At 41.3% G+C, this 22,111-nt stretch overlaps 2 protein-coding genes across 3 annotated transcripts in view; both read right to left on the bottom strand.

Moving 5' to 3' along the window:
* TMEM67 (transmembrane protein 67) overlaps positions 1-10,270 on the bottom strand; it is a 124,742-nt gene extending 114,472 nt beyond the window's left edge. The window contains exons 1-2 of the mRNA XM_073631963.1: positions 10,133-10,270; positions 411-459 (exon numbers count right to left, since the gene is read on the bottom strand). Of these exons, the coding sequence (XP_073488064.1) occupies positions 411-438 (28 nt within the window). The 5' untranslated portion in view covers positions 439-459; positions 10,133-10,270. The remainder of the gene's footprint in view (positions 1-410; positions 460-10,132) is intronic.
* Positions 9,822-19,204, bottom strand: LOC141145358 (RNA-binding protein 12B-like). 2 transcript variants are annotated; one of them, XM_073631965.1, is made up of 2 exons: positions 19,010-19,204; positions 9,822-12,224 (listed from the first exon to the last, which is right to left on the bottom strand). In XM_073631965.1, the coding sequence occupies exon 2, from the start codon at positions 12,199-12,201 to the stop codon at positions 10,153-10,155; it is 2,049 nt and encodes a 682-aa protein (XP_073488066.1). In that variant the 5' UTR covers positions 12,202-12,224; positions 19,010-19,204; the 3' UTR covers positions 9,822-10,152. The 2 variants fall into 2 exon arrangements, with proteins under 2 accessions (XP_073488066.1, XP_073488065.1); XM_073631964.1 differs by having other exon boundaries at positions 18,981-19,138.
* Between the last annotated feature and the right edge of the window lie 2,907 nt (positions 19,205-22,111).

Genomic DNA, 22,111 nt, shown 5'->3' with positions numbered 1-22,111 from the left:
GCACTGACTGGCATCGCTAATGGGCACTGATTGCCGACACTGTTGGCACTATATTGTAATCAGGGCACTGATGATCAGTGCCCTGATTACATGTGTAGATGTTCCCCTGCGTGGAGATGCCACTGATCTCCTTGTCACACACAATCAGTGTGAGGCGAGGAGCGCAGATTACCGGCATCTCTGTGTTTACATGTGACCGGCTGTGATTGAACACAGCTGATCACATGGTTAAAGAGCTGCGGCTCTTTACAGACATCGGGGTCGCGCCATGTCCTAGCAACACGACGCGGCCGCCACGCTGTGCGTCATTTCACGGTGGGCAGGCAGCAACTAGTTAATTTAGCATAAAAATGTACTCTGTTCCATTGTGAAGTGTATTACCTTCCAGAGGGTCCTGGAACAAGACTTACCTATTGTTACCTGTGTGTAAGCTTCCATGCATCCAATCAAGTCTATAGCCTGCAACATAAAAAGGAAGACAAAATGAGAAGTCAGGACATCAACATCACACAGAAATGAACAATGGATCAGTTTATACTTTTCTGTATTAGGTACTCCAACAAAGACCTTGGTAATTTATCATCACACTGTATATAGAACACATACACCATGGTGAACTAGAAGAAGACCGTGTATGCCAGCACTGACATCTGGTTGCTACCTAAGCAATGAAACCAGTGGATAGCTCCACTGGCTAAACAACAAAAAAAAGGTTTAGGTGGACTGAACCTACAAGCATTTTAGCAATTTACATACTTGGCCAAAAGATGCAATAAAAAGCAACCTGAGGCTAATTAAATTTGATTTACAAACACTATATAACATGCTAGCATAAAAGTACTGATAATGCTTTGGCAGTTGCTCTTACAGACTAACTGTATGTATCAAGTCAAGTTTCTCAAATATCAAAATTTCAGCCAAGGGAAGTTAACCTTAAAAGCAGTCACTTTATGAAATGGTGTTTATCTGAACTTTTATCTTGGCATCTTGAGAACTGGTGAAAGTTTTCTTCTATGGCAATCTGTATTCAGTAGCAGTGCTTTGTGAAGGGCACGAGTACCACCAGTGCCCCACATCCAAAACTGATCACTGAAAGCAAAATTACTCATAACCAAACCGGTAGAGACCAGTTCTCCCAATGTACGGTTACGAATTAAGTTAACTATGTTAGTGGAATGGGTGTACTGATCAGACCAGAAATTCTAACAGCTATGGAGTTACAGAGTACACAAAATTGACAATATGAATCTCTTGCTATTGAACGCTGTCAACTTAGTTTGCCTCAGTGGTAACCGCAAAAAGGAAACTGGTCACGAGGAGAAAAACAAAACACAACAAACTGTCCCCAAAAGCATGCCGAGAAACATTTAATGGATCTCCTTGGGAGTCACTAAAGAGTGGTAATGTGGAGGTCAGCAAAAGAACCAGGGAAAGCTGTGAAAGAACAAGGAGATTGGTGTTGGTTTTCCAGCAGACTTTGGAGTGAGACTTCTCAAGAACTGGGTGGGGTAACTGGCAGGAAAGTATTCTTTCAAAGCCTTAAAAATGTTACTATAGTGTCAAGGTCCCTTTATTCTACACACCACTAGCAGAGGTTTGCAGGGAAACCACAATGGAAACTACCTGGACTAGGCAGAGTGACACTTTGGTGTTGGGTGTACTGATGCTTCCCATCAACGCTGTACACTAAACACGTTGTTCCCTACCAGTTCCTAGACATTTGATAAGATTTAACGCATTTTTTGCAAAGAATTACATCCTAATGCAACAAGTGTATTGTTAATTTCAGGGAGTTAAAACCAATTTTATGAGGTAATTCACTTAATGGATACGCTATTGTGGGCTGCCTGTAGCATTCTCTCAGACAGTCACAGACTAAATAGTAATTTCTGGTAGCCTGACACTAGTGATCCGTTATGGGTAGTCTGGCATTCTCTCTCATATCGGCAAACAAAAACCCTACATGTAACCATAGAGTTATCTTTCAATCAGTTAATAGTACCCTTTTTTTTATTAACTTAATCACCCACTGACCCTATTGACTCCTGAATTTCCTTTGCAGCAATAGATGTAATACCCTGCACAGTCAGCATTATAAGCATTCCCTAAAATCCAAACATTGACAAGCCTGATGACAGCAGCGTCTGGCATTTTACATAATACTGGTACTCTAATTGGTAAAGTTTCTAATATGAGCAGTTCCCCCAAAAGCAGCAAATACCTGCCAGTAGTCTATTTGTAACTTGCTTGCTGTAATATGGCAGTACTAAATGGATGTGCGAATGAAGGTACAAAAGTTCATGTCTATGGCTGCAGGTTTAGTGTTCACAAACCTGTACAACTATAACCATGCAGCTCTCTACCATAACCTTCAAGTTAACCAAACTTCACAGTGCATCAAAAGTCTCATGAATTTGTACCAATGAAACCCAAAATAGTCAAATGTTTTTAAGCTAGTCTCCACAATAAAATACAAGTTTAATAAATGACAGCAATTAAGCTCATGGATTGCATTAATTGGGAGAAAAGAGGCATTCAATGAGGTCCAACGAAGTTCTACAACACAGATCCCCTCGAAGCTCATTCATTATATTCCAGCATCCCTAGAATTTAGATATATAAAACTGACTTGTGTATGGATCTACTACTACTTCTACTGGAATGGCTTTCCTGTTTATAGTATACATAACATTCAGGTGTTTCAGGTTATGGTCTTGCTATACTTAAACAGGTTGTCCATAACCAAACATCAGGAACATAAACTTAAGCTTTAATATCTTAAACAGCTACAGTGGCCATACGGTCTTGAAAAAGCAAAGTCCATCCATGTAGATCACCAGTTCCATTTTGCAGATGCCTTTTAGCAAGGCCTAACTCTCCAACATTAGGAGTAAATTGACACAGAAACAGGACCATATGAAAAATATAACCAAAAACTAATAAATTATTAAACTATAAAAAGAAAAAACGATATCCTCTAACAAACATCACAATTAGCAGGTAATTAGCGAACGGGGATGCGCGATTCGGGAGTAGAGTCCACACCTCTGAGTGTGAAGCACTGTTCAGTAGTGTTAATCTGACTCACCTCTACACTCCTGGTCACATGTCCTGTGCTGCTTCCGGGTCCAGATGCCTCCTCATCTGTGGCTTCCTAGAAGTCATCTAAGGGGAATCCGGGGATCTTCTGATGTGCAGGGCAGAGTAGCAACAGGACTTGTAGAAGAAAGTACTCAGCGTTTAACTGACCCAATTGGTGGCAGATTAATATCCCTCATCTCAACCAAAAACATGTACAAAAAGTGTGATTTTAAGCCACAATCTTAAACCTTGAAATACATTTTCTTAAAAGGTATAGCCTAAACTTTGATGAATTAGAGTGACAAGCATTAAGGTTATTGATGTTATAGCATCAAAAACCTATATCACAAGTTGCATTATACAAGAACCTTGAAAAGGAAAACAAGTACATGATTACGGAGCATACCAGACCTGAAGAAATGTAGTTTCAGTCTGCATATGTGGTTCTCCTATACACAGACCTCATGTGTAGTAATTCACTTAAAAAGGATAAGTATGTATGTATGTATGTATGTATGTATGTATGTATGTATGTATGTATATATATATATATATATATATATATATATATATATATATATATATATATATATATATATATATATATATATATATAGACATCTTTTTGCGGGTAAAATAAAAATGTGCATTTATAATTTTCTTATTTTTATTGGGAGCCTGTAAAGCATTGCACCCACGATCAGCAGATTGTGGGTGCTATGCAGGGCTCTTGCAGACTAAGCTGTGCGCTCGCACCTCACAAGTATTCAGTTACACACCGACAGGAACAGCACCACGGTAGTTCATCGAGAACTACAACCCGACAGCCATTAAGGCAGTTGACAGTTGTAGTTTCCCATTCACATAAAACTGACAGCTTTTTGAATTGTGGCAGCAGACACGGGGAGAAGATCCCCCATCTGCTGTCACAGCTTGGATTGGGAGGGGCTAGGTGCAGGGGCAGCTGCAGCACTAACAGTGGACACTGGAGACATAATTTCCACAGGACAAATTGGCCAATATAGAATAAGAAGCACATTAAAGGGTATATGGAATGAAAAATGTTTTTAACAAGGGTGTGTTATATAGCAGTAAAGAGATTGAAATGAATATCTACTGTGGACAAAATGCTGCCCCAATGTCTATTCACTTGGTCACATGACCATGTAGAGATTGTTTGATTTTGCCGATCCTCCCCTAACAGATCAAGTGACCAAGCACTATTTTATCAGGAAAAAACTATTTATACACTCAAACACTGTTTGCATAACATTTACAGATCTGTCCACTTTAAAAGTTTGATTAAAATGGGAGTTCCAGTCTGAAAAAAAAAAAAATAGATATCTATATATCTACACATATACACACACAGAAGTCAGCATCTACAAATACTGTAGCTGCTGACTTAATAGGAGGAGGACACTTACCTGTCCAGGGATCCCGCAATGTCAGCACCCCTAGCCAATTTGTCAATCGGCTTCGGGTGCAGGCATCTCTAGTAAGGGCTTCACAGCCCATTGCTTACTGTGCATACATGAGTCGCACTTTCTGAATGGTCCCGTCCTCTTCTGGGACCTCTGTGTCCCAGAAGGCAGTGGGTTGGAGGAGGGGCCGTAAATGTCTTAAAATGCAGTGCAACGATCTTACTCTGAAGTGGGAGCGGGTACCAGTCAAAACCAGGAACCCGCTCTCCCCAAAAAGTGCCAAGTGTGGCAGGGAGGGGGGTGTAGGGTACTAACAATCAGAGCTTCCCCTTTTGGGTGAAGTTCCGCTAAAAGTTTACCTTCCAATAGTGAGATTATAGGCCAAGTAAGTCTAATCTTAAAAAAAAAAAAAAAATTCTATCGTGGGTCACAGTGGCCCAATGCACCCAGTAAAAGGCTGCTCCTTCATTGTGCTGCAATTCACTAAAAACCAAAAGGCCACTGATAACCTCAAGAATGCAAACAGGTTTAGCTCCTGGGGGGGGGGGTCAGCATTTTAAATCTTTGTTCCCTAGCTGCTTACAAAGAAAAAGGTATGTGCGGTTACTGGACAGTACCAGGTGTTATAGATTGACGAGAACAGCCTTTATGCTTTATTTCAGACAGATTTAATTTACACAGTAAACTTTTAGGCAGTTTATTAAAGCAGTGGTGGTCCTGTATGAATAATGAACTACTAAGCAAAGGTGCTGTAGGCTTTCACTTAAGGGACTAACCACACCTTTGATTTTTTTTTCCCCCCCAGATGCATTTTCCATTCAAATCAGGAGAAATGCATCATGTTTACACGTGATGCAACACACTCTGCATTGCAGGTCAACATGTTATTGTGTGCCGAGATGTGTTTCTATTGATTTTAATAGAACCTGTATCAGGCAAAATTAAAGGCATGTTTCCAGCTCAAAGCATACGAATAGTGTACTAACATTTCCCCAAACATGGTAGCTCAAACTACAATCATGTACTAAAAGATCTTTATAATGCAAATTGCATTCATTTTACAATATTTTGATCCTCTTCCAGGTAGAAGCCTACACTGCATATATAGAATGGTTACCTTGGGCCACATCCCTTTGTAGTCTGTCCACCGCAGCTCCATTCCATTATCACAACACTTAGTTGAAAATCCTCTTGATCCATCGAGATTCAGTCTGACTGCTACTGCATGATGCTCCAATGAAGTCTCCTCTGTGGTCCTTCAAAGTGTCTCGTCCTTCCAAGTGTCTCCGTTTGTAGTCATGTGGTGATTTCCAGCATTTTGTTTTATATATATTTTTGCAGTAAAACACTTTCACACACCAAACTAAAATCATTAGTTCGGGGTGAAGATGAACCCATTGAAATCATACTTACCTTTTTCAGCTCTAGTCTGCCAACTGGCAGTTCAGAAGTCTTGTAGTATAAACCTTTCTGCCTCTCCGAGTTAAGCTACCTATTGAATCCAGCTACCTGACCATTTGAAATAAACAGCAAGGCAACATCTAAATAGAATCAGAAGAATAGGACTGCAAAGATAAGTATGATTTTAATGGGTTATTACCGTAGCTACAATAAAATGTATTTTGTTTTCAAGTAAGAAAATAATTCAGTGTGCAAAACAGACCAACAGAACATTCTGCAACTGCCATACAAGGCATTCTAGACTCAGATCAACCCTGTCATAAGCTAGCCGCCAACAAGAGCTTAAGCAAGCTGTTGTCACAAACCAGTGACAGTGGTATAACTTAGCAATAGCATTTCATTTAAATATTTAAAATGAGCAAATTGTTAAATATTCTTCAAATTTTAAATTGCAAAACACTTCTTATCCACTTGTTACTCTGAGCAAAATAAAAGGGCATATATGTATAAAACATTCACCGAACATTCAATGCTGATGAATATTTCCCTGTCATTTAAAAACATGCACTAGAAAGATATGCACGGTAAAGGTTTGGTGAATGTCATTTACTGCTCTAAAAAAACAAAACCTTTAAATCTTGAAATGTATGCCTTTGAAGAATAAATATATCTATGCAGTAAAGGCATGCACAATTACCCATATAAGCCTGTTGGGGCAATATCTTCACCTCCTGGCAATTATGTAACCAAGATGGTGTGTGGTGCAAGCTCCCCAACAGAACACAACAGCAATTAACTTTTTTGTAATGTGGGATGCTAGAACCTTACTTCTCCCAGTGACCATGCTACCACCAAGACGTTAAGTGGGGGGGATCTTTCCAAAACGGAAATGGAAAAGGAATTCCTCCAACAAGGACACAACTAAAAACCTGACTCTCTGCTCTATGTGAAGCTCAAAGTAGAAGTTGACCCCAACACTAAAATCTGGAAATCTACAGGCATCCACAATCTAAGACGAACGTTATATAGCCCTGTAAAGAAAAAAAAAATTCATACATACCTTTTCTGAAGCTGCTCCAGTCCAGTCCCACGCTGAGCTGTCAGCTATGGCTTTGCAGTGGAAGCGGGTGAAGAGGAGGCAGCAGACAACAAAAGCCCCATAGTAACTATGGGTGACGTCACTTCCCATTCATTTCCCAGCTGTTACCGGCTGTCTCCTCTGCAGAGCTTCAGTAGCTGGAGACTGGACTCAAAGATATGCATAGCAATTTCTTCTTTACAGGGATAGATAAGTTAGTCTTAGGTGAATGCCTGTAGATTAAGGTTGGGTTCACACACCACCGGGGTGGCTGTGGTCTGCATTGAAAAAGGGTCCTGTGTGACTTTGGCTCAGTTTCAGGTCCGAATTCATGCAAAACTTTGGATCTTTTTCTCCCCTGAAATGGAGAACAGGGACGCACCGGACCCCCTGCTGCAAGCCGTGGCTAGTGTGAGCCCGGCCTTACAGATTTTAGTGTTAGGGTGAACTACTTTAAGGGCTCATTCACATCACATGCACAAATGCTGTCAGCTCATTTTCAATGGGCCATTAGGACATGAAAAGATAGGTCTTGCACTACTGGGCACATTCATTCTCACATAGTGGGTTTTAAATGTTATTTTAATGGTTATTTGCCATGTATAATATAGCACTGAAAATGTACATTTTAGTTTATTATTATGCAAGCATTTTAGTGCTGTTGGTTGCATTTCATTTTCATAACGTGTTTAAGGAGACATCTACCTTAAAATGAAAAAATAAAAAGCGCTTCCTACAATTAAAAGAAACTGTATGCCACTGCCTGTTACCGTAATCAACCACCTTGAAAGTCTAAGGTTGCCTGAAAAACCTTCACATTCAACAATCTTTCAAGTGTGTTGGAAAGCCTGGTCCCCTCCTCCACACACTAGTTTCAGCCACAGGTCCTTGTGTCACCTCAGTATACATCAGTAAACATTAAAAGGCTAGCAGATAACCACAGTGTACGCATGAGGGGCGCAAAAGCATTCAACATTACCATTGAGTGTTAGATGTGAAAATTCTTCAGGTGGTCGTAGCTCTCGAAGAGATGGAAACTACCAGGAATATGTGGGACATTGTTGAATACAAAAAAAATTGTCAGGTTGTTTGTGCCTCTGCCCTAATTGCAGATATCTTCTGCCTCTACAAGAAATGTTATAAAAGCATTGTTAGAACCCCTTACCCACTACACTTAGGACACTTTCACACAGCACAGCACCGGGAGTAAAGCGCCGCCATTTTTAGCAACACTTTACTGTCTTTTGGCGGCGCTTTTTCGCCGCTAGCTGGACGTTTTTAACCCCCACCAACGTCCGCAAAAGTGTTAAGGCACCTGAAAAGTTCTGCTTCCCTTTGATTTCAATGGGCAGGGGCGCTTTAGGAGCGGTGTATAAACCGCCGTTACGGCACCTCAAAGATGCTTCTTGCAGGACTTTGAGCGTCCTGCCAGCGCACTGCTCCAGTGTGAAAGCCAGAGGGCTTTCACATTGGAGTGAAAAAAGAGGCGCTATAGCACCTGTAAAGCGCCTCAATGTGAAAGGGGTCTAAACACTGCGTTTTTGTCTTTATCACTGCAGACACATCAAATTACTTCCTGTTCTGACCGCAAGTGATGAAAAGCTCCCAAATAGACACCTTAAAATAGTCTTTCTTCTCAACTTGATCCAAAGCAGAGTGGGCAACACACACAAAACATGTTTTTCCCCACTTTGGATAGAGTAGGGCATTATTAAAACCCTATTTGTCACACTGGGAAGACTGTCAAGTAGACAACAGAATGTGAGAAAATATACTTCGGTAAAAAAAATCCCTAGCTGTCAATGGAACAATGATGCCCATGTGAAGTTTTTCCTGTACTGGTGACAAAGTGCTGGATAGTTCCTCACTTTTCATCGCTATGACATTGGTCACCAAGACAAAAAGTTATACTTCTCCAGAAAGAACACAATGGCAAGAAAAATTTGAATTAGGGGTTCTATTTAAAAAAAAAAAAAATAATAAATAATGTATGGCTTTAGATACTGTTTAAAGCAAAGTTAAAGATTTCATTTAACTTTTGTTTTTTTGGGCGAAACTGGCCAGAACAAACTATTTCGATTGAATACCTGAGTCTGCTGTGCACACTACAATGTACCGTAGTAGCATTAGCTACATACAGTATGTGGCACCGTGTTTCAGCAATACAGGCAACATCCAGAATAAAAGTCAGTGTGGGCGATTCTCCTACATTCAGTAGAAGCCTTGTATTTTGTTCAGTAAATACAAGACTTGCTCTGATTGGCCTATGTGAAAATCATGAAGCCATCTACCCTGGCTCCGCACCTTGGTCAGAGGAAAGCTTCTGAATGACAGAAAAGCACTCAGGCTGACTGTAATTCTGGGAGCAGAAAAAAGTTGTCTGTACAATTGCAGAAACACTGCATCACTTACTGGTTGTAGATAATGAAACTAAAGTACACTGCAGCGCACACAACCACATTATGTGCTGGAAATGTTTTTTTTTTTTAAATCAGATATGCCCAAAAGGGGGGTGGGGGGGGTGTAGAGCAGAGAGCTGCGCAGGGAGCACTGAGAACCAAGAGATCGGTGGGTATTGATCACTCAGTTCTCAGTGTTGGAGCCAGCGGGGGACCAATGCTGCATCCACCTTAGGCAAGAATAATTCCCCACAAAAAAAAGCTAACCTCCTACTTCTCTTTTAAAAATAGATAAAAGCTGGAATGCTTTACTTTAGACTTTCCTCCATTAGAGGTAAAAAAATAATTAAAAAAAAAAAAAAAAGTGAAATACTGAAAACAACCCTTGCAAGAAAAGTTTACGAGCTTTCCTACCTGCAACTACATTGCAAATGCTCATTAGATGTGCCACAAGAAAGGTACCTTTATTTTAGGAAAATTTAGAAAACAGTTTTTTTTTTTTTTTAAACAGATTTCCTTTTCTTTACAGGTATTACAGCCAAACTACAACTTAAGATTCATTCATATATTGTATTGGTGATAAACAAAGGAAAACTTGGTATTTTGGATTTGCCTTTACCATTAAACATGCATCACAATGTACAAACTAAACAATTCTATTTAGAATAGGGAAATTACTCTATTATAAAAGGATGAACATTGTCCATACACTACATGAAGAGTGAAACTTGCCTAGGACAAACACTTACCAATGACTCTTAACCAGTAATTAAATTAAGCTGAGTAACACTTGCTTAAGGCCAACCTCTTTCTTGTTAAGTTTCTCTATGGCAGATTTAGCTTCTGCATCAGACATGCGCACTGTTGCTTCACCTTTTCCGATATATTTGAGATTTACAGAGGCCACTTTGTAGTCTTGGAGAAAGTCTACAATTTCATCAGAAGTGGTTGTAACAGGTAAGTTCCTGATAAACACAAGTGTCAAACCTTCAGACAAGACTTCATTAGTGCCATTTATATCATTTTCACTTTCCACTACGGAGTCATCTAGACATTCAGTTGCAGAATCACTCTCTGGCAAAGGACCTGTGGAATCAACAAGTTCAGTCTCCTCGGAGTCTAGCGGTGGAGTGACATCCATTTCCTCATCCTTTTCCTTATCCTTTTCCTTGTGGCCATCCACTTCCTGATCCGCATTGTTTTCTTTATTCCCATTTTCATTGTTGACATCCAAATCCTTTTCTCCATTTTCCTTGTCCGCATCCATTTCACTTTTGCCATCATTTTCTTTGTTGGCAGCCACTTTTTTTTTACTATCGTTTTCCTTACTGGCATCCAAATTCTTTTGTTGTACCGGGTCAGAGCTTTCTGCCTCCTGCGCATATGCTTCATCAGTAGTTTCTGGCACGTCAGTGGCTTGAGAAACAATAGAGTTCTCAGGTTTTGCAGATCCCTTATCAGAGCTATTACCTTTGGTAAGAGATTTCATTTGCTCCTCAGAAATGCGGCTAAGCAGAATCTCAGTGCCTTGATACTTTTCATGGTTTAATTTTTCAGCCTTAGATGCTTCTTTTTCATCTGCAAATTTGGCCAATGCTTCCCCAAGGCTGACACCTTTATCGTCATACAGTAAAGTAACATCATCCTCTTTTAAAGGGAAATCTTTGAAGAATGTAACTACATCAGCTTTTGTAATACTAGCTGCAAAATTTCGCAAAAACACAAACTTCCTGTGTTCTTGAGAGCTTTCAGATTTTCTACTTGAACGACCCCCACTGGCTCCTGACTTTCTGCGGTCGATTAACTCCAACATGCCTTTTTTAGAAATGGGCAATATGTTAATAGTATGACCTTTAAAGGATTCAAGGTTTAAATTTAGGGCTCTTTTATAATCTTTTTGGGTTGTGAACATTGCAAAGGCTTCCCTTGTTCTTTTACCGTCTTTATCAAGTAGGAATGTAATGTGAGCGTCATCCATGTCAAGATCAAAGAAGAATTTTTTAATGTCCGCTTTTTCCGCTCTGTAACTTACATTAATTAAATGAACATAAAATTCACGGATGTATGGTGACCTACGTCTCTCCCTCCTTGGAGATCTAGAGCGGGTTCGCCTTCTTCGAGGAGGAGGCGATCTACGGGGAGATCTGCGGGGAGACCTACGCGGGGTTCTACGTGGAGATCTACGTGGCGGAGGACTACGATCCCTTTTCTGAACATTCGAATCACCACCATTTTTGTTCCACTCATCCTCATCTGAAAGTCGGAGTGTTACTGGAGAACCCCCAAGGAAAACACCATCAAGTTTGAGTGCATCGGTAGCCTCATTACTGCCTTTAAATTTAATTAGGGCATTTCCGTTTCTTACTCCGCTTACAAATTTCAAGAATATGACATCCTCCACTGTAAACCCCTTAAAAAATTCTCGGAGTTCAACTTTCGTGATTTTTTGGGACATCCCATGTATGTATAAAAATGAAGGTTTCGCTCCACCCTGGATGCGAGTACCTCTCTGACTCATTCCTGAAGAAAGACCACCCAAAGAATCATTTGGGCCAATTCGGTAAACCTCCAATGCTCGACGCATCTCAGATTCATTGCTGTAGGATAGGTAAATGTATGAAGTCTTCAGAGGACGTCCAGATAGTGTCATTGCATACTGGGCATCTTCAAATGATCCAAATATGATAAAGGCCTCACCATATTTTCCTCCTGTGATATAAACACCTCCCCTGGGAATATTTAATCCATAGAAAAATTGTCGAATGTCAAAAGAATCAGCAACAGGAGGAAGCCCCTGTAGACGTACGATTATTGTCATTTTCAGGTCTGAAACAACTGCACCTGCAAACAAGGAAAAGTGTTCAAGAAAAGTTAACTTTATGTAAGTGTTATTATCATGCAACCACTAACAAAGTCCTATGAAAATTAGGACAGCAATAAGGGTTGCCCCGATACCGAGCATTTGCCCAAGTACTTGTACTCGGGCAAATGCTCCCAATGCTTCCGCCGATACCTGTACAGTCAGCAGTGATCAGCGTGGGGGAGTTACAAGCTTATGCCCCCGCGGCTTTCAGCTGCTTAGTGACATACAGCAGTGATCGGTGCTTGTAACTTCCCCACGCGCGATCACCGCTGACTGTCACCTCATCATCCTCCATTCCTCTGTCCTCCTCCATGCCCCCTCCGATCCCCTCTGTCCCCCTCCGATCCTCTCCAATCCTCCGCCCCCCTCTCTTGTGCTGTCCCTCTCCGCTGTGTGAATGGACAGTCAGCTGACTCTGTCCATTCACATAACTGAAACATTGTAATCTCCTGTGATTACGATGTCTCAGTTTATGAATGGAGAGGAGCCGCTGTCTTCTCTCCATTCATTCTCAGTGCAGCTGAGGCTGCAGAGAAAAGGGACTGGGGAATCTCTATCCTCGGTCTCTTTCTGTGTGTCAAGGGGGAGATATCAGGGGTCTGTTAAGACCCGATATCTCACCAAAGCCCCCCCCCCCCAAAAGGGCTAGTTATAAAAAAAAAAAAAAAAAAAAAAACCACATATTGCAAAAAAAATAATAAAAATGTAAATAAAAAAAAAAAAAAAAAAACAGACACCGTTCACCCCCCCCCCCTTAAAAAAAAAAAAAAAAAAAGTATCGGCGAGTACTTGAAAAAAAAAGTATCGGTACTTGTGCTCGGTCCTAAAAAAGTGGTATCGGGACAACCCTAACAGCAATAAAGCAACTGTTCTAGGTTAGCACTTAGATAAGAAAAAGTCAGAATAAGACTTTAATCAATACATTTTTAAAAGTATTGTGCCTCACATGCCTTTACATAGGTTTATCAAGATTGACACTAAAGGGATAAAGTTACAAATATTTATAAGAATAACACCATAAGGTAGCATGAAATACAAATATAGCAAAGCATTATAGCCCAAATGAACTTTTAGTTTAAAGTGGAACTAGAGCCAAAAAACAGATTCAATGTAAGTTTGAAAGATCATATCCATAAACAAAAAAAAAAAAATGTTTTTTTTCCCTATCTCTGCACAGATCACAATCTCTTATGTGACTATACCAAATCATATATAAATTGCACACCAGTGACAGATTTATACAGATAACATGTCCCATTGAAATCCACACAATGACCTATACAAATATACACTCACTGGCCACTTTATTAAGTACACCTGTTCAATTGCTTGGTAACACAAATTGCTAATCAGCCAATCACATACAACTCAATACATTTAGACATCTAGACGTGGTGAAGGTGACTTGCTAAAGTTCAAACCGAGCATCAAAATGGGGAAGAAAGGATATTTAAAAGCAGTTGTAAACCGCTGGGTGTTTTAAGAACCTGCAAGTTAAAGGCATAATGTGATAGTATGCACTGCATACTAGCACATGTGAAACTTCCCTGAAAACGAAGCCACTGCCATCTTCTCCCGGTCTTCCTTCCGGGTCCGTGGCTCCAGCTCTGCGACAGGCAGGAGCCGCGATGACGCCACTCCCTGCACATGCACGGGGAGCCGTCATTCATGGCACATGTATCTGAAGGAACGGCACAGGTGCCTAAGACTTACCTATAGGTATAAATTATGCACAAGAGTTTATTTCCTCTTTAAAAAAAGACTTTACAACTCTTATAAATTAACCACTTGCCGACCGCCAATTTATGTCGACAGAATGGCACGGGCAGCCAAGAGCGCACCCGTACGTCCCTTTGAATTTGACGCCTAGCAGGCTCGCCCACCACGGATCCCACTAACTTGATGTTCACCGGCAGCCCGCAACTGCGGTAAGGAGAGGCAGAATGGTGAGATGCCTATGTAAACACGGCATTTCCCTGTTCTGCCTAGCAACATGACAGGGGTCCACTGCTCCCTGTCATCGGGAGCAGTGAGCTCTGTCATGTTGTAGTGAGCCCATCCCCTATACAGTTAGAACACATCCAGGGAACACACTTAACCCAGTGAATTGTCATTCAAAGTGCGACAGCGCTGAAAACTGAAAATTGGCCTGGGCGGGAAGGGGGTGAAAATGCTCAGTATTTAAGTAGTTAAAGAAGAAGTAAACCCAGGTGGATTTTTACTTCCTCTTTGTTCCCCTGGAAATCCAAAGCATAATATGGGCTAGTATGCATCACAAACTAGCCCATTATGTGCCACTTACCTGCAAACGAAGCCTGGGGTGTCCCTGCTGTTGGGCACATCCATCTTCTGGCGTCTTCCTTCCAGGGCCACGGACTCAGGCTCTGTGACTGGCCAGAGCTGCATGACGTTCATACACGCAGGAGCCATCAGTCGTGGCACATACGAGTGAAGAAATGATACAGATGTCTTTTTCTTCACAGCACATGCGCTGACTACATCATCGGCGCAGTGTACAGGAAATATCTCCTAAAATGCGCAAGTTTAGGAGATATTTCCACTACTTATAGGTAAGCCTTATTATAAGCTTACCTATTAGGTAAAACTTACAAATATGGGTTTACAACCACATTAAAGCAAGGTAAAGCCACAATGTGCTGGTATGCATTGCATACTAGCACATTATGTGAAGCTTACATTAGAAATGAAGTACTTCCACTGACAAACTCACCACTGACAAAGCTTTCCTTTACTGTAAACACACAAAGCCCTGTGCTGTCAGGAGAGAAGACATGTCGTTTGTTCCTACTAAGTAGGAACAGCGATATGTCTCCTCTCCTACTCAGTCCTATCCCCATACAGTTAGAACACACTGAGGGAACAGACATTTAACCCCTTGATCGCCCCCTAGTGTTAACCCCTTCACTACCAGTGACATTTACACAGTAATCAGTGCATTTTTATAGCAATGAACGTTGTAAAAAATGGTCGCAGGAATGTGTCAAAAGTGTCCGATCTGTCCTTCGCAATACCGAACAAAATTAAATTGCAGATCGCTGTCATTACTAGTAAAAAATTTTATAAAATGCCATAAATCTTTCCCATAGTTTGTAGACACTAAAACTTTTGTGTAAACCAATCAATATACGCTTTTTTCCCCCCAAAAAATATGTAGAATTTATATTGGCCTAAAGCGAAGAATTTTTTTTTGGGGGGGGGGGGGGGGGGGGATATAACAAAAAGTAAAAAAAAAAATGTTTTTTTCAAAATTAGTCTTTGCTTATAGCACAAAAAAATAAAAATAGGAGAGGTAATCAAATACCACCAAAAGAAAGCTCTATTTGTGGAAAAAAAAAAAAGGATGCAAATTTTGTTTGGGTACAGCGTAGCACGACCGCACAATTACCAGTTACAGCGACGCAGTGCCAAATTGTAAAAAGTGCTCTGGTCAGGAAGGGGGCAAAATCCTCCGCGGCTTTAGTGGTTAAAGCAGAGCTCCAGCCCCACCACTAAAAAATTCAAAAGTCAGCAGCTACACATACTGTAGTAATACTGACTTTTAAGAAAGGACACTTACCTGTCCAGGGATCCTGTGATGTCGGCACCCCCAGCTGATTTTTCAATCAGCTCTTGGGTGCTGCCGCCATTCCTTTTAAGGGAAACCTGCGCTTTGTGAATGGCCCGGTGGCGGGGAAAGGAGGGGGGGCTGAACATCAGGGGGACTGCTCTGCGGCAAGGTCATCTGGAAGAGGAGACTGGTACCTTTCAAAATAGGGTACCCGCTCCCCCCTGATAGGTGCCAAATGAGGAAGTGGGGGGAACAAGCAAGCAAAGCTTCCCATTTTGGGTGGAGCTCTGCTTTAAGTGGTAGAGGACCAAAACAATAATTGGGAAGCTGCAATATAAATGCTTGACTTTGGGTTTAATACCCCATTTTCAGATGTTTTACTTTCTAGTTTCTATCATGAAAGGGGAAAAAATTAAAAAAAAATAAATAAAAAAAAAAAAAAAAACACACACAAGCCATTAACAATTTACTGATCAGAAGATTCTAAAAATGCACACCTTGCACTCATCTGCCTTAACCCCTTCCCGCCGAGTGTACGCAGATGTGCGTACTCGGCTTTCCGGGGTTATACCGGGATGATGCCCGCAGCTGCAGGCATCATCCGGTACCGTTGTTTAGAGCGGGCGATCAGCTTTCCTGGTATAACAACCGATGCGGCTAAAAGCCGCACTGCTGTTATACCAAGGGAGCAGAAGGGGACGTCCCCCCCTCCCGCCGCTGGTACTGGGCCTCCCGTTTTATCGGGAGGCCCGATGACCGATCGGCCACCTCCGGCGGCGGGCTGCAACCAAGCCGTGAGCGGCTTGGTTCCAGCCTCCTAATCGTAAACACGGAAGCGACGTCATGACAACACTTCCCATTTACTTGGCTGCCAATGGTGCCGGTTTTAAAAAAAATACACAGTATTCAGAATCGCCGTTTTCAGCGATCTGAATACTTTGAAGTACAAAGGAGGGACTGGAGGTCTTTTAGACCCCCGATCCCTCCATAAAGAGTACCTGTCACCACCTATTACTGTCACAAGGGATGTTTACATTCCTTGTGACAGCAATAAAAGTCATCGAAAAAAATTTTAAAAATTTTTAACCGGTTCAATACCGGGCCTTTTCACCCCCTTCCTTCCCAGACCAATTTTTAGCTTTCAGCGCTGTCGCACTTTAAACGACAGTTGTGCGACATGGTGCCCCCAAAAAATTGACGTCCTTTTTTCCCCACAAATAGAGCTTTCTTTTGGTGGTATTTGATCACCTCTGCGGTTTTTATTTTTTTAGCTATAAACAAAAGAAGAGCGACAATTTTGAAAAAAAAAAAAAAAAAAAAAAACCACAATATTTTTTTACTTTTTGCTATAATAAATATCCGAATTTTTTTTTCGGCCGATACGTATTCTTCTACATATTTTTGGTAAAAAAAAAAAAATTGCAATAAGCGTATATTGATTGGTTTGCACAAAAGTTATAGCGTCTATAAAATACGGGATAGATTTATGGCATTTTTAAAAAAAAATTATTTAATTTTTTTACTAATAGCGGCGATCGCAATTTTTTTTGTGACTGCGACATTATGGCGGATACATACATTTATACAGCGATCAGTGCTATAAAATTGCATTGATTACTGTGTAAATGTGACAGGCAGTGAAGGGGTTAACCACTAGGGGCGGGGACGTACAAGGGGAGGAGACCGATCAGTGTTCCTCCCTTCTGGGAACACAGATCGCTCTCCTCTGAGCTGACAGGACGTGGATCTGTGTGTTTACACACACAGATCCACGGTCCGGCCCGGTTAACGGGCACACTCACCGGGTCCCGAGCAACGCGGCAAGCGCCCCCTAGGCGGAACCCCGTCATATGACGTCCACCCCGGATGGGAGATCCCATCTGTGGACGTCATTTGACTATAGGCCAGTAGGGAAGTGGTTAAACAATTTATAAATATAAAAATAAAATAAGATTTTTTTTTTTTAAAGCGCCCCCGTGAGCTTGCGCAGTAAAGAAAAGGCATACGGAAGTCACACCCGCATATGTAAACGGTGTTCAAATCACACGTGAGGTATCGCCGCGATCGTCAGAGTGAGAGCAATAATTCTAGCACTAGACCTCCTCTAACTAACCTGGTAACCGTAAAAAATTTTTTAAAGCGCCGCCTATGGAAATTCTTAGGTACCGTAGTTTGTCGCCATTCCACGAGTGCGTGCAATTATAAAGCGTGACATGTTTAGTATCTATTTACTCGGCGTATCATCTTTCACATTATACAAAAAAATTGGGGTAACTTTACTTTTTGTTTTTTTAATTCATGAAAGTGTCCTGTTTCCCAAAAATTTGCGTTTAAAACGCCGCTGCACAAATACCGTGTGATATAAAATATTGCAACAATCGGCATTTTATTCTCTAGATGCTCTGCTATATATATATATATATATATATATATATATATATTATGTTTGGGGGCTCTAAGTAATTTTCTAGCAAAAAATACGGATTTTAACTTGTAAACACCAAATTTCAAAAATAGGCTTGGTCCTGAAAGGGATAAAAAAAAAAAGACATGGCGGCAGAACGATGCGGCAACACACACACTGCAATCCTCCATCCTAAAAAAGTAAAAATGGGTGTAAACAACCAACATTCCTGTCATATACATACAATGATACAAACCAGCCGTGGTCTCCAGGCCCGGCATGTGATTACAATACAAAGCTGGTGGAAGTTTCTAGAAAACTGCTGAGTCTTCAAACAACCAGAACGCCGGTCACAGATCAGAGACCTTTGTCCTCCGCCAGAGAGAGATATCCCCAACACCGAGCCGGGATCCTCTCATAGCAACATTACTCCACTAATTTCTGTATAGATGTGTGTGTGGAGAAAACACAGAATATATATAAAACTTTTTTCCTTTAATAGTGTGTGTGTGTGTATATATATATATATATATATATATACACACACACAGTTGGTTGATACAATGAATACACATGGTGAGTCTATACAAAGGTGAAGGCCTGCTGTGGTCCCCCAATCCCCTCCCCCCCATTACCCACATCCAGCAGGCCTCAGTCGCCTCTCTCTCCCGCTTCTAATAACTCACACTGCGCAGCACCCCGCCATCCATATATCTATCTCTCTCTCACACACACACACACACACACAGAGAAGTAAGGTACCTGTAGAGTAATGTGAGGAAAGCACTCACAGCTCCCGGAGAAGAATAGGCAGCAGCCGTTGGCGCCCGGTGTGGAAACACGCGCTCCGTTTACAATCTCCCTCACGACAAAATGGCGCCCGGAGCGGCGGACACACACTTCGTGCGCAGAGGCTCCACCTGGGGCGGGGCCAAAGTTCCCGCCTCTGCAGCCTAGGCAGGTGGGAGGGGCCACGCAGTCCAGGCTCTGCTATAGCCTGCAGGTGGGCGGAGCCACTGGGACCGAGAGCGGATAACCTGTGCTTGTGGGCGAAGATATCTGGCCCAGGATCTGCTGACCAATCAGGGATGCGGGGGCCACTGAGCTCAGAATGTACTAGCTAGACAGGGCGGGGTTCACTGAGCCTCCAGTAGACGTCACGAAGAGAAATACGTTGTTTGTAATTACCTGAGAGGCAATCTGAGGAAAGCGCTTGCGGCTCACGCAGATGCAAAGCGGGTAGCTGATCGCAATCACGCAGACTCAGCTTGTAGTCCCGCTTTACGGCAAAAAGAAGGTGCGATGGCACAGCTCAGGCTATACAGGTGGGCGGGGCCACTGTTCACGGTCACTGATAGTGAGACGGGGACACTGCGCTGGCAGGGCGGGGCCAATGTTCCCGGGCTTTCTGTGGTGTGGTGGCGCAGATTCTTCGTATAATGTCGCCATCTGTTTACCTAAAAAAAACACAGATATTGTCCATTATCAAAGTGGAAGTATAGTCTTTTTTTAACCACTTGAAGACCAGGCCTATTTCTAAGTTGTTTACAAGTTAAAATCAAAATTTTTTTGTTATATATTAAAATTTTTTTTAGCAGAGACCCTGGAGGATAAAATGGAGATTGTTGCAATATTTTACATCACACTGTTTTTGCATAGCGGTCTTACAAGCGCAATTTTTTGGGGAAAAAAATACACTTTTTTAAATAAAAAAAAAAATAGAAAACAGTAAAGTTAGCCCAATTTTTTTCAGTACAATGTGAAAGATGATGTTATTCCACGTAAATAGATCCCTAACATGTCATGCTTTAAAATTACACTCACTTGTGGAATGGCGATAAACTACTACTACTTAAAAATCTCCATAGGCGACAAACTAAAAATGTTTAGTCTACCTGTTTAGAGTTACAGAGGAGGTCACAGGCTAGAATTATTGATCTCTCCCCTCTTTTTTTTTTTTCTCTGTGACAACGACATACACTATATCTTTTATATGGTGGCAACAGAAGCACTTACCAGGGGCGGGTTTTTTTTTCTTTCTTTCCTCTTCTTTGTGACAATGATATACATTATATCTTGTACAAGGTGTCACTAGATGCACTTTTTTTTATAAATGATATTATGTACACATACTTGTTTATTAATGCAGTGTTTCACATAGATTTTGTCACTATTATGTTTCCCCCCCCCCTTTTTTTTTTTTTTTTACACAATCTGAGTGTACTCGGAGGGATGCCCCCTCCTGTATAAAAACGGGGGGGGGGGGGAACCCCTTAGAATACTAAATAAGGTTATATAGAACAGTAACTATGTGCACATCAGCACTTCACAGTGATTGGGGTTAATCCCAAAATGGATTTATGCCTGGTATTGCCCCTCATTTATGCATGTTCACCATTTTAATGTTTATTTTTCTTCATCTCTCTCTCCTTTTCCTTCCCCTTGTTTCCTCAATCTTTCGCTCTTCACATAAATGTGTGTGTGTGTGTGTATATGTATGTATGTATGTATATATATATATATATATATATATATATATAATGAAATTAGCTCATAACAGGATACTCTTTTGTATTTATACATGTTTGGGTCGGGTGCGGCCTATCTGAAGGTCTCTTCACACCCCTAACTTAGGGAACTTACAAATAGTAAGCTTAGACTCAAAGGAGTCATTTAGTGGGTTGTTAATATAGGTGGATGTTAATTTGTGAGTGTGTGTGAGGTTTGTTTTTTCCCTTCCCCTCCAACTATGGGCTCTGTAAAAATTTTCTCCTTTAATGCCAGAGGACTAAACTCCATTAACCACTAAGCCACCGCCCACCGTCATATGACGGTGCGCGTGCCCGGCGGCCGCGATGTCCACCGGGCACCCGCGATTGCCGGGTAACAGAGCAGGAGCGTGGATCTGTGCATGTAAACACAGATCCACGTCCTGTCAGAGAGGAGAGGAGACCGATGGCATGTCCCTTGTACATAGGGACAGCGATCGGTCACCTCCCCCAGTCAGTCCCCTCCCCCCACAGTTAGAATCACCTCCTTAGGTCATACATTAACCCCTCGAGCGCCCCCTAGTGTTAACCCCTTCCCTGCCAGTCACATTTACACAGTAATCAATGCAATTTTATAGCATTGATCGCTGTATAAATGTGAATGGTCCCAAAAATGTGTCAAAAGTGTCCGATGTTTCCGCCGCAATATCGTAGTCACAATAAAAATTGCAGATCGCCGCCATTACTAGTAAAAAATAAATAAATAATAAAAATGCTATAAATCTATCCCCTATTTTGTAGACGCTATAACTTTTGCGCAAACCAATCAATATACGCTTATCGCAATTTTTTTTTTTACCAAAAATATGTAGAAGAATACGTATCGGCCTAAACTGAGGAAAAAATTTGTTAAAAAAAAAAAAAAAATTGGATATTTATTATAGCAAAAAGTAAAAAATATTGTGTTTTTTCAAAATTGTCCCTCTTCTTTTGTTTATAGCACAATAAATAAAAACCGCAGAGGTGATCAAATACCACCAAAAGAAAGCTCTATTTGTGGGGAAAAAAATGATAAAAATTTAATTAAGGTGCAGTGTAACATGACCGCGCAATTGTCATTCAAAGTGCGACAGCGCTGAAAACTGAAAAATGGCTTGGGCAGGAAGGGGGTGTAAGTGCCCTGTATTGAGGTGGTTAAAGAGATCACACATTTTATATTTTCTTCATAAACAAAAGGTTGGCGTTGTCTTCTTTCAGGAGATACATTTTCGCTCAAATCACATACCCAATATACAGAAGAGATACTATCCCATATGGTATCATGATTCTTTTTCTTACTTTAACCACTTCAATACAGGGCACTTAAACACCTTCCCGCCCAGACCAATTTTCAGCTTTCAGTAC

Source organism: Aquarana catesbeiana, linkage group LG05 (assembly GCF_042186555.1).
Source record: "Aquarana catesbeiana isolate 2022-GZ linkage group LG05, ASM4218655v1, whole genome shotgun sequence".
In the NCBI taxonomy this organism is placed as follows: domain Eukaryota; kingdom Metazoa; phylum Chordata; class Amphibia; order Anura; family Ranidae; genus Aquarana; species Aquarana catesbeiana.
The sequence above is the reverse complement of the archived record's forward strand: the minus strand, read 5'-3'. Positions and strand labels throughout refer to the sequence as shown.

What these genes read in the sequence shown, in the direction of transcription:
- LOC141145358 (XM_073631965.1), bottom strand. Translation starts at nt 12,201, where the DNA reads ATGACAATAATCGTACGTCTACAGGGGCTTCCTCCTGTTGCTGATTCT.